Genomic DNA, 13240 nt, shown 5'->3' with positions numbered 1-13240 from the left:
GTTTGCTCGAAGGTATGTTCTACCAACCTCCGTGAGCTCCAGTCGTTTATGTACCACCTTCGGATTGGTGCTAAGAGGCTCCTGCATGGCAGTGCTCTCCGAAACGTCAGTCACCCACAGCTCAAGTTCCCGGATGTCATGTTGAAATACTGTGCTATGTCGGATGATCCTCTCCAACTGATCCTGCTGTTCGATCAAATGACTTGTAAGCTCATCAAAGCGGTCGGGTATTTCTTTGACTTCCTGTCTCAGTGACGACACTTCTGGTGAAGACGGGTCTACATTTAGCACCAGATTCTGACCGAGTTTAACAGCTTGCTTCATGTCTGTCTCACGAGATGTCATCAAGCTAAGTAAAGCCTAGTCATTGAAGAGAAAGAAAAACACATTGTGTGAATGAAACACATCCATCTACAGCACCATTTCGTCAATCCCATAGGCAGAACGAGGACATCCTATGCCAACAATGAACATGGAAATTTCATCGGCCAAGATTACACCCAGAAATGTAACATCATTATATGCAAATTGAGTAACAATTACATTTAGTAACATAATTAGTATTAAAGTTAGATGCACGCCTGATTTTGATATCCAACACGAAGAGTCTCTCAAGTGTAATCATTTGCTACCTATTTATAGCAACTGAATAAGGTTAGAGTAAAGGTTACCGTTAGCAGGTAAATGCAGCTTATTCGCACGGCGGCCATTTTGGCTATAGACAATAGAGTTGAGATGTTTGGGAACGAGTTTCGGTGACAAAACGAAAGTTTTTAATCCCTCGGGGTTAAACACCGCCGCCGTGAGATTAAACACGAAGACGCACTATAAAAGGCGTGGTGCCTTAGGCACATGCAAATGATTTATCAATCAACTGTGGACGCAACCCAGAGCTCTGTGATAATTTGTTCAATAAAAAAGCGTCTTATGGCAATGTGTCCGTAATCCCGAGTCCCTTTTTTTCGCGCTAGAAATATCTTTTCGGGCTTCCGTCTCTGTGTTGCTGTTTGTTGATCACCATCTTGGATCATTAATCAGTCGTGCTTGAATGAATTCGAACAAAAGCAGTGCATGAAGCCACCCCTTTTATAGTGCGTCTTCGTGTTTAACATATATCATCCTCGCAAAAGGAAAAAGAGTTTTTACAATACAATACAATACATACTTAATTGACCGCTCCCCATAGGGGCTTTTCAGGGCCAATGAAACACAACGAAACGACAGAACAGAACAACAACAACTGTTAAGAATCCCAACTGGCCGGAGGCAGACCAGTTGGCTATTTACAAGTGCAGCTGGGAAGTTGAACCAGGGACTACCAGGATCAAATTCAACGAGTGGCCAGAGCGGGTCTTGAACCCGGAATCTCCGGATCTCAAGGCAAGCGCCCTAACCACTGGGCCACACTGTTTTCGACAGAAATAAACAAGAATGGACTCAAACAAGACGCCTAATAAATTAAATATTGAACTGAAGTACAACAAGCACGCATTCAAAACATTGAGGAAGGAATGAAATGGAATGGTTTCAAGCAAAACATAGCGCTCTAGAGTACGAAACTCGCCTTGGCAAAATTGAGTGAATACGCATTACGATTTCAAGAGAACAGTTTCTTTATACCGTACAAACGACACTTGATGGATATTGATAAGGAGCTTGGAACATTCAGTGGAAGAGTCTTACCTTCGTGTTATTCAGTTCTTGTTTGGCTTTTTGAACGTTTGCTCCGATCGCCTCTGGAGACACGATGGCGTCCTCTGCCCATGCGTAGAGAGCACGAACTGGTGTCAGCGCCTTCTGGTACTCCTCTGCTATTTCCTTGACACAATTGAGTTGTTCCTGTCTGCCCTTCAAACGCAAATTAATACTGTCCCACAATTTATCAATGTATTGCAACTGCGCTTCTACAACGTAAACGTCATCAGGTTTGCTATTGACAACTGCCACAGCAGTCTCTTTCACCGCTTCGAAGTGTGGTTTGTGGTCGTTGAAATCTTTCTTCAGTGCTTCGATCTGTTGGAGCTGTTTAGCGATCATCTTTGCGTCACATGAAACAGGACCCTGTGATGATGATAACTTTCTTTCCAATTCGGTTAGCCAAGCAACAAAGTCCTCGATCTTGTCATGGTACTTGTACAGCACAGGGGCCTTCTCATCAATTTCCGAGTGTCTTGTTTCTACCTTTTCTTTCACGTTAGCCAGCTTTGTTTTCATATCTTTGTACCGCGTTTCAAACGACTCACGGTCGGGGCCGGGTTCAGCGTTAACCAATACAGTTTCCACTCGAGAAATAAGCTCGTCAGAAAGCTTGTCCAAGTCTTTCACATCGTCCCTCAAAACCTAAGACAAATGTGAGGTGTAATAAAGTGGTAATGAAACGAAACTACCCTCTGAAGAACAATATCAGGCATAAGTGGGCCTAAGAGAGTTAATGGACAGACTTATTAGGACAACAGTGGAATGAACTTCTCTTGGGTAGTGTTGAATAAAGTTGCCCAGACGTTTTAGAAGTTTACGTAATTTTGCACGGACAAAGATTTTAGCCCAAATTAAAATAATCTCTTTAGCGAAGTTACGATAATTTTATCGGCAAAGAATTTCAGTATTCTAGCACGTCCGTGAAACACCCCCAAACGAAAACCTTGCCATAAACCCTTAAGTATTAAATAAAACTTAGAACTCAGTTTGCCTCTAATGCTTTTGAATGGACACAGAAAAAAAAGAGACATACCTCAAATTGTCGCTCTTGTTCCTTCAACGTGTCTTTGAAAACAGAGACAGGACGCATACCAGCAAGCTGCTCTTCAATTCGGCTCAAGTCGTCGATGAATTCTGCAAATGTCACCTCAACATTTTGACTATCGATAACCGCACTCTGCAGGCGAGACTGTCGTTGATCGACTTTAGCTGATGTACGATCCAACTTGGCCTGGCAACTGCTTAAAATGGTGACTATTTCAATAACCATATCTTCGTCTTCCTTGCTGTGCTCCATCATCCATTCACCCTCTGTCTGTGAGTCGCGCAGTAGACGTGTCTTGTCTTGTATTTCGTCTTGCAACTTTTCGGTCTCTTCTAACTGCTGCTTGAGTTTGTCTGGCTCGGTGCTGATTGGCTCCAAATTCTCTATCGCTTCATTAATCGACCGAAGCCAGGCTTCAAGCTCATCAATGTTTTCCCTACAATTAGGAATTGAAGAACACTTGAAATACTTAGGCTTAAGGGGGTAGCTTAACGTCTATACAAAGTAAAACGAATCCCATTAGGTAGTTGTACTGTATTAACATTAAACAAAATTGACTTCAATTTCACTGCTTCACATTTCTATTCTTCTATTCGAAACCAATTTAAAAGTGTAATTTGATACAAACTTTCACGTTCTTCTTCTTATCAATCTACAGAAAGAAGGGTCAACGCTCCTAATTCAGATACAACAAGCACAAAGAGTTTAGGCAAACTTTGTGTTCAAAACCTCTGTATTGATCATCACTTAGTGGTAGACCATTTCTCCAATGGACGCTTTTGCGACCAACAAGGTCGACAACCAAAGCATTTTTTAGCTTTCGATGATTAATCTTTGCAAATCTTGGCTCAGTGCCATGTCATTCTCAAAGAAATTCCCAAATTCACAACACTCAAAGGCCTACGTAAACTCTGGTTCAGCCTAACAAGTTTAAAGCGAAATCGCCCGGCATTAAACCAAGCACACGTTCCTGCTCATTTCGTCTAATTAGTAATGATTGATTGCAATCCTCTTCCCGAAGATTCCTACCTGAAAGGTACCAAATGCTGATGATGTCGGTCTAATTGAGCTTTTCGCTTTTGCAAGCGATCCATGGTCATACGAAAGCGCATGTTCAAGGTTTCCACTTGGTTCCTAATAATGGTGGAGTCAGGAGAATCACTTTCAAGGATGTCAAGCAAATCCATAGCAACACTTTGAATCATGTCTATCTCTTCTTCATGATCAGTGAAAGCGTCCAGGATTTCTGTTATCATTTCGAGTTCCCCGCAGATTTTCTGGACGTCCATGAACGGTGTTCTGTAGGCGCACACAATCATACCTGCAATAAATGATTTCGAGTCAAACTATCAGTTGCCCATATTTTTGACTGTTGTTATAACAAAAATAACGTATTATTTTGAAAAGTCCTGAAAGCGATGTTCTCATTAGGAGTTAAAAGCTCTTTCGATGTTACTTCCATTATTACGGTCTTGCTATGCTACTTAGTAAGCCAAGCGCGACTTTTCCAGATCTAATAAAAAACTACGTAATCGTTTGTTCATCTGATTCTCGGCACCACTTCTGATTGATGATATGGTAAGTCTGGTATTTCATGGCATCTGAAGGTTAGGTGTTCCAGGGAAATCTTCCGTTGAATAGAAAATGGCGGCATTGGATTTCTTGAAATATTAAATTATTATTACGCCTCGAGCAAGATGGCCCTGAGCGAACACGTGTTTGCAAACTTGAAAAACCCCCGACTTAAATAATTCTGAATTATTCTTCTCAAAGGCCAACATTTTATTTGACTTGCCAGTCTTGACTTGATTTGTAGTCTCACCAATAAGTAGAGAGCTTGTAGTATCTTATTTATGGGTATTTTATGTTCGACATAACATGAAAACACGTGCAACACGAAAGAAAATTGATCATTGTGCATTAAAATGTTAAAAACAAAACCCTCGAAGACTTCACTATTTTCAATAAACTAAAAAAAGTACCACTAAAAACAAGGAATCCGGCAGTGGAATAGTTTTGAAAACTATAAAATAAAACAAGCTTGACACAAAGTACCTTGTACAACCAACTCCTCAACAGCATGAAGTCGAAACGTGAAGTTTTCAAGGAGATTCTTGATTTTTTCCAAGTTGTTTCCCTTTTCCTTAAGACCACTGTCGAGCACAGCAAAGCGATTCCTGACCTCTTGCACCTGGGTACTTACGACATTAGCGTCTTCTGGTTGAAACTCCATGAGAGAGCGTGCGAGGTGATCTAAGTCGCTGAGAGCACTCAGATGTTCTTCAAGGGAGCTCTCCATTTCTTTCAAGAGTTCCTCGTACTTCTGAGGTCCTTTTCGATCGCAAGGAACGTATTTTAGGAGAGCCAGGTTCTTTTCTGCTGCAGACAACCACGACATAATGTCTTGCAAGCTGTCTCCGTACTGTTGTGCCACAGGCTCAATCTGCTCCAGCAGTGATTTGCGGTCAGAGGCATTCTTTTGTACAACTTCCCATCTGCCTTGTATTCGAGCCATTTTTTGTTCAACTCTGTCGCGCTCTTTTCCAGGCTCTGTGGACTGAAGAACTTCATCCGCTGACTTTTTGATGGCACTCAGCACAGGCTCGTGTTGCTGAACTTCATCAAAGAGAGGCTGCAATCAAATAATGATCGACAGTGTCACAAGGCAACGCCGAAAGAAATCATAATTTGATACAAGATTTATGGGATGATGTTGTTCCTAACGCGTTCAAAGAATTTTACCTTTTTATCGAGGGAATTATTAAAATTAATTACAATGATAACATTTGAAGACTTTAAAAAACAACACTGCTTGCTTAAAAAAAAAAAGTCAATTTGAGCGTTGGCGAATCTGAATACGAAAATTAACCGTCAGCACACTTTTGAACCATAAGATATCGTCTTGTGGCTTACCACGTGATCCTTCTTGAGGTCTCGTATAGATCCCGTATCTGCCGTCACAGCAGGCTGAGATGAAAGCCTGTCTTCTATGGCGTTTAACCAGATGATAAAGTCATTGGAGGCAGTTTTGAACTCCTTGGACTGCATCAGGGCGCATTTCAGTGCATTCTGCCGTTCACTGTTGGCGACTATCAACTCGTCCAGAGCCTCTTTCGATAATCGCACCCTTGCCTTTAATCTCTCTCCCTGTTCTGGCTCACAGTCACAAAATGAATCCAGTAAATCCGCTGCCTCTTGAGCGCTCTCTAGAGAGAAGCTGTCAGCAACAAGAGCCCCCTGCAACTTTTCAGCATCTTGTAGTTGTTCCTGTATTTCTTCAGGCTCCGTGCTTATGGGTGCTTGGTTGGACATATCTTCCTTGACCTTGGGAATGGCTCGCTCAACATGCGCAGTGTTTGTCGTGTAAATCACAATGCACTCAACAATTCTCTCCATTAGGTCTTCTCGTTCGTGCAGCTTGGTCTCCAGTGTATTGAATTTAAGGTGGATTGTAGCGGCTTTTTCTTGCCATTCAGGTGAGCCTGTTTTCTCAGTTAAGTCTTTTCCATACTTTTCAAGCTCTTTCACTTCAGGCCTTCGGTTGTTTAGTTGCACAATGTATTTCTGAAACAAAAGAACACAAAGCGTTATTTCAGCACGAAGTGCCTCCATATTAAAGAAAAAATAACACGACGAGGCTAGAAATAGTCTTTATTATTGTCAGTGTATTAAACTCTTTTACCAGAAGATTACAGAATCCTGGACAAAAATAGTCGAGCCCTTTTCCATTTTTTGAGGTTTTTGACCATCAAATGAAAAGAGGCAACAACTCCCCCTTTCCCAGCCCTACCCTACATAATAGCAGAAATGATCAACGGCCTACACTAAAATGGAAGAACATGACTGTGACAGACATTTCGCACCATTACTGTTGAGGCCGTAATAAGATTGGAGAATGTTAGCATCGACAACGATTGTTACTGCGAGTACGAGTTCTGGGATTTTGATTACTGCGCGTTCGTACTGCGCAGCCAGGCGTGCCCAATTCGTCCCGGCAAGTTGGTCTGCGACGACTTTACATCGAAAAATCGAAGCGGAAAGTACGAGTTTGTTAACAGGAAATTGCGTTTGCTTTTCGCAGTTACTTTATAGCAGGAAAAACTGGAACAACAGCAACTCATTCAAAACGTCGGAACGTGAACTTCATCCCACAATCTTTTTTTTCTGCAGACTGGAACTCGAACTATACGCTTACCTAAATACGTAGAGCACGACTTCACGAACGAGAACAAGTTGTTAACGAGAACAAGCTGTGCTTGTTCTCTACTCGCAACCGTTGCCGATTACGACATTCTCTAGTATTTACTTCATGAAAACAGGTTTGTTTTAGAAGAGGACAAAGAAGTTCAATTATGACCAAAATTAAAATTGTCCACCATTGCAGACATGATGCGTAAAAAGAAAAAAACAGGATCCTGAGAGGTGATAACGTCACATACACTAAATTTGTGAAAATCTGGAATTTGTTGAAATTGTCTGAGAAATTATCACTAAAAAACGTCCCTGCCAAAAATCAGCGTGTTAGTGCAAATTGCCTTCATACAAACAATCACGAGGTGCGCCATCGTCAACTGCGCATATGACGTATCAAAGTTGAGATGCGCATGCACATATGACGTAATTCAAGATAGCGCTGAAAAAACAGAGGAACGAAAACTTGCTAAAGCTCACCCTATGCAAATGATACCAAAGATTAGAAATTCCGTTCTCCTAACGTGGATAAACACTAACCATAACTTCCGTCAGATCTTCTCTGGCCTTCTTAGGATCCAATGTCAACTCGTACTCAAAAGAAACGATCTTTTCAATCTCGACAAGTGTCTTCTCTGTCAGACGAAGCACAACCTGGTAGCGATGAATGTCTTCCTGGATATTTTCCAGCAGCTGCAGTCGATCGCTCAACTTGGTGCATAACTCATCCCACCGCTTGTCAACAGTAGCGACCTCTTCCTCCAACACAGCAAGGTCAGCCGTTACATCCTTGTTGCTGCACAGATTTGCGTGTTTTATCGAAGTGTCTTTGAAAGTCTCGTGCTCTGGCTTTTGAAGCAGAATCTCGTGCTGAAGTGTCTGTCGAGAATAACACATGCATCAAACGAAATGGCCTCCACCAAAGCCTCAGGCCATCTTCTTTTTAAGTTTCCTTCGGCCTAAACGAGCCCAAATAAAACTTTTTGGTGGTAGTAAGTGTTACTTTACTTATAAATCAAAGATAATTTTTGCAAGACTTGGCCCATCGTCGCCTTCCATTGTCGAGCGCAACACGTTGCGATCGTTTGTACACCAGGCCGAGCAAAAATTGCATAAAATTGGCTTATGTTAAGCGAAGTTAAAACCTGGTCGGAGTTTGACCTCCCATGGAAACCGCTCTTCAGCAACAGCAGACAGTTTACTTCAACAAGGTAAAATATTCCAGATTCTACACTGTAAGAAGAATAAACCTACCTCCAAGAGCTCGAGTTGTTGAGTGGTGCCCTCATCATCTTCTGGTATTTTCTCGCATTCTTTAAATATTTCCTCAGATTCGGAAAGCCAAGAGGTGAAGGGTTCCACACAGTCCACATAGTTGCTGGCAGAAGGTTCCACCTCTTGGAGTTTCGTGCTGCGCTCGTTGATCTTGTCGGAGAATTCGTTCCAGCGTGTAGCAAGGTCTTGGAGCCGCTGCTCTAACTTCTCCCTATCTGTGCCCGGTTTCATGGTTTGAAGAACTTCCTCTCCCTTAAGCATCACATGTTCTCGGATGGGCTTGTGTTGAGTAAACTCCTTTTCAAGTGCCTATAAACACACCCGAGACGTGGCATTAGGGACTCACGTGAGACTAATGACAACAGTCTGCACCAGAACTGAATCAAATTCAACTCCCCTTCACACAAATAATTATGAAATAAATATTGACAACAAGACAAATTAAAATACATACATACATACATTCATACATACTTAATTGACCACTCCCCACAGGGATTTTTCAGGGCCAATGAAACACAATCACGACAAAACAGAAAATTCAACAAGAACTGTTAAGAATCCCAACTGGTCAGAGGCAAACCAGTTGGCTATTTACAAGTGCAGCAGAGAAGTTGAACTAGGGACTACCAGGAACAAATTCAACGAGTGGTCAGAACGGGTCTTGAACCCGCGGGATCACCGATCTCGAGGCAAGCGTCCTAACCACTTCACGACTTGGGTGTAAAAGTTGGAATAAAATCCCTGAAGTACTTCGTAAAAAAAGTAAAATTCCTTTTGAAAAATGTCTCCAGAATAGACTACTGCAATTATTACCTCATGAGGATACTTATGCCGATGTCCACACCCTAATTAAAGAATTAAACTTTCTGCACTCAATTCTTATTAACTAGAGATCACAGTGAAGATATAATTAAATACTATACCATAAACAATCACAATGTTTGACGTTAATATTTCTGGTACGTTCGTGTTAACTGTTACCATTTAATTTTGCTTTAATAATTATTTTTTTTAACTTCTGTACTATTTGACTCCACAGTAGAAATGTGAACACTACCCGCCTAGATTAGCCTTTGCTATTTGTGGGCAAGTGTATTTCTTTCTTATTGTGTAAGTGTGTTTTTAAATAGACTTTGAACGTTGAACTTGTGCCGCCCTGCGTCGCCATAAATGAAGAAGCTCCGTAGCTTTTCAAAACCAGGCAGGTACGAAACCCTGGCTAGGTGAAAGGAGTTAAAAGGTTTTTTCAACGTCAAATACTCAGACTGACATTGTAGCTCAGGCACTCCTGTCAAGGATTCTTTTTGTTCGTCTTTTCTTACTACAGAGGGCAGATATTTAAGAATTGCAATTAACCAGTAACGATTTTTTTTCGCGGATGAATGTAAACTCATACCCCACCTGCAACTTATCCTGCTGATCAACTATCACTTTATGTCTTGCAGACAAAGGTCCCTGTATGTTCAATTGATTCTCAGCAGCTGATAGCCAATTGCTTAGTTCATCTGCAGAATTCCTAAGTTCCTGGCCTTGCAGTAGTGCTGTCTGTAGATCAGACTGACGTGCATTCAGAGCTGAGATGAGCTCATCCATGGGCGTTTGGGCCTTTTCTATCTGATCATCAAGATCTTTGTGGAGGGTTGGATCTTCACTGCTGAGTTCTTTGATTTTATCAGCTAAATTCTTGGCGTTCTCCAGGGATGCCTCGTTTTCGTGCACTTCCTTTGTCACATCCTGCAAGAGACCAAATCAAGATTGGTAAAACATGCGAAAAGAAGGTGAAGAATTTCTCCTCCACGTTGAAATTCTGTCATCTTTATAACTTTCAAACAATTGTTTCGGCCTTGCATTTCCTCGATCTTGAGGTTTTTTACACGCTTGCACTCGCGATCCTCGAGTTGTTCTTTCCTAATCAAATCAATAGTTTTGGGCTGCCGACAAAATTTATGTCAAAAACTCGACGTTCCTCAAAACGAAGGTCAAATAATTTATTAAAAACCTGTAATTTCTCCAGCTTTTTTCTGATTTCGTCCGGTTCACCTCCAGCAGCTTCGATTGCCTCGATGCGTTCTCTTCCTTCAGGAAGCCATTTATCCACTTGTTCTATCAATTCCAAAAACTGTCCGTAGAGCTGCAGACTCTTGGCTACCTTCGATCGGCGCATACGCAGACTGGAGCTGAGGCCTCGCTGGCGGTGCGTGACATTTGCCACTTGTGCTTGAACTTGGGTCCCAGGCTTAGAATGAATGTCCATGACCCGGAGGAGCTTTTGACTGGATTTCCTTATAAGGCGTACATGTTTATTGCTTTCCTCCATTTCCTTAATCATTGTCTGTCAATTGAAAACGACAAAGGTAAGCTCAGCAACACACTAGCTTCCTAAGACGCTTTTATGCCTTTTCGATCAGTGGTTTTATGCAACTTGAATTGCTAAAACCAAATACCTTTTTTGGAAAAAATGTTAGGTGTCATTAATTTAATAGGCTTATTCACAGAAATCGTCACAAATATTCTTGACGGCTCTAGCAGATTTCTGCCATCACATTCCAATGATCACTGAAGAAAATTCTGTCAAACGTCTAAATTAAAAAAAAACCTCTAGTTGTGATCTCTACAAGCCTTATCCTATTTTAGAACTTACGTCCACTTTGCCAAGTTCATCTTCGCCCTTGTTCAAGTCGACAGGGGCCTGTGCCTCAACGGAACCTTCAACAGCAGTGAGTACCTCCTCAACTGGCTTCAACTGTGACTTGTATGCTTGCAAATGCTCTAATGCACCCTTCAAGTCTTGTTCACGCGCACTTAATCTGTCCAGTACACTCAAAATTGGCATTTGAACTTCACTCAGCGCTTTGTGAACCTCATTGCTGGCTTTAAGGTCGTCTTTCTTCTCTGAACAAATGGTGGCAGCAGCAACTTCAGCGGTTGACAACACACCAACTTTGGCGTTGGCTTCCTGCTGAATTTCCTAATTACAACGACACAAGTAATAAAAATATTACATTCTTATAAAGATTCTCGTGTCTTTTCACATCAATTGCACTCTTTACGTTAGTTACGGTCTCCGAGGGACGTGTTTATGTTAGTTTCCCGACCTTTCGCACGTATAGAAGCTAGTTTAGCGTCCCTTCTTTGCCAGATTTTAGACTGTTTGCTTTGTCTCGATCTTCGTTCTTGGCTTCTCAACCTACGACTTTGGAGGGACCGACTTCCGCCTCTACCTTATTTTTCTTCGTTTCGTGTTCGTTTTTCCGAAGTTAGGCGCCACTTTTATGAAAGCTGGAAAATTGGAATATAAAATTCAAAAGAAGTTTAAAATATCGATATTGCTATTATAAATGCGTTTTTCCTTCGAAAAAACCCAAAACCGAAATCTAATTAGTGCAAATTCAACTTTCTTACCTTTACTTCGGCCAACTGTTTGTTGATGATTTCTTCGTCGTTATGGATGGGATCTAAGTTGTCAAGTTTGTCGAGCGCCGTGTCTAGATAGCCTCGTAGTTCTCCGGTAGCGGAAACAAATGTTGTTATTTCGTTCACAATCCTCTCTAGTTTCTTTTCCTGGTCATTGGCCTCTCTGCGTAAGGAACTAAACCGCTGACTGATTGCAGACATACGCTGCTTAATGGGCAAGAAATCAAGATATTCCTTGTCGTCTTCTTTAATCTGGTCGCTCACCGAAGACAATTGTGATTCCAAGCTGTTAATTTCGCTCTGTACAGCCTGTAATATAAACCCGCAAAAATCAGTTAAAGATGTATGGTGTTCTTAAACGAGATTCCTTCATTCTCGTGTCTTACGTAGGTTCGCGTTACACATTAATACCAGGACACTGATGACATCACACGAATTAACAAATACTGTACGAACCTACAATCTCGGTCATAAATAGTTGTAACACTTCGTTTGAACAGCAAGTGAAGCGCATCAAAGCTGTTAATAAGGTACTCCTCCTCATCCTCCTATCAATGTTGCATTTACCGGTTGGTTTTTGCATTTCAAGCCATAAACATCAACATTGAAGGGGGAGAGGGGGCAAATTGCCGTCTCTGTTACAACATTTGTGACCGAGACTGTCGTAAAAGTACTCATCGAGACTAAAAATTCGTACTGTGTTCGAAACATACGTTCCATTCTTATCAATGGCTTGGTTCTCCTTAAAAGTTACCTGCTTTACGAAGTTGGCATCACTTATCAAAACTACGTTCTTCCTTTCCTCTTAACTTTACCTTAACATTTTCCAACTTTTTCTTGCCAACGTCCACATTGACTCCTTCAAATTCACAGTCCTGAAGTCGCCTTTCGACTCTAGTAAGCTCATTTTCCACGGGAAGAAGCGAGCTGCGGTATTTTTTCACCAAATGCTCGGCATTCGACAGCTGACGACGTCTTTCAAGATAAAACTTGTTGACTTTGCTCCACCTGTCGATCATGTCTTTGACGTCTGCCTGTACTTGTGGCACACCATCGGTTACAGACATATCCTGGCAGCTTTCTAGCAAATCTTCCGAGCTGTCCACTAGCGAGCGATAGATTGGTCGATGGCCCTCGATATCCTCTTGAACAAACTGCTGTAAATACTGAAAAGCAAAGGGCAAACGATTAAGAAAACACCTGGGATCGATAAATCACAAGTGAATTATCCCGTGGAATTTCATTTATTTAGAGGATGGTATTTTTAAGACCTTTAGATCACTGAAGTTACGAACGTTAATTGAGCAGCAACGAAAGACATAAATAAAATGTGGAAAAAAGCATTTTCTTTTACGTCATTCATACAGAGTCATCACGTTCACATGTACGGGTTTTATTACAAACTCACAAAAAGACCAGCGCCCAGTTGGAGTGATAACACAATTGGTAGAGCATTGCACCACTATGAAGTGGTCATGGTTTGAAATTCCGTTCCAGCTTCGAATTTTCAGGATTTCCTTTGGATACTGCTCCAGTAACGTTCGGACGTACGAGGAACTACAAATCTGCTCCTTTCGGCAGTTTACATAGGTAGTTCATATAAAGTCTTCACAA

The 13240-nt window shown here is 41.6% G+C and overlaps 1 protein-coding gene across 4 annotated transcripts in view; it reads right to left on the bottom strand.

The window, feature by feature from the left end:
* Positions 1-13240, bottom strand: part of LOC137977678 (nesprin-1-like) — a 182666-nt gene that overhangs the window by 47483 nt on the left and 121943 nt on the right. For all 4 annotated transcript variants that reach the window (XM_068824974.1, XM_068824977.1, XM_068824976.1 and 1 more), the window contains 13 exons: positions 12442-12792; positions 11615-11935; positions 10854-11180; positions 10212-10544; positions 9614-9946; positions 8189-8518; positions 7475-7813; positions 5657-6307; positions 4799-5375; positions 3773-4064; positions 2732-3179; positions 1684-2340; positions 28-360 (listed from right to left, as the gene is read on the bottom strand). In XM_068824974.1, the coding sequence (XP_068681075.1) occupies positions 28-360; positions 1684-2340; positions 2732-3179; positions 3773-4064; positions 4799-5375; positions 5657-6307; positions 7475-7813; positions 8189-8518; positions 9614-9946; positions 10212-10544; positions 10854-11180; positions 11615-11935; positions 12442-12792 (5292 nt within the window). The remainder of the gene's footprint in view (positions 1-27; positions 361-1683; positions 2341-2731; positions 3180-3772; positions 4065-4798; positions 5376-5656; positions 6308-7474; positions 7814-8188; positions 8519-9613; positions 9947-10211; positions 10545-10853; positions 11181-11614; positions 11936-12441; positions 12793-13240) is intronic.

This window comes from Montipora foliosa, chromosome 11 (genome assembly GCF_036669935.1).
Source record: "Montipora foliosa isolate CH-2021 chromosome 11, ASM3666993v2, whole genome shotgun sequence".
Classification (NCBI taxonomy): Eukaryota; Metazoa; Cnidaria; class Anthozoa; order Scleractinia; family Acroporidae; genus Montipora; species Montipora foliosa.
Note: the sequence above shows the minus strand (reverse complement) of the source record. Positions and strands in the feature narration are given on the sequence as shown.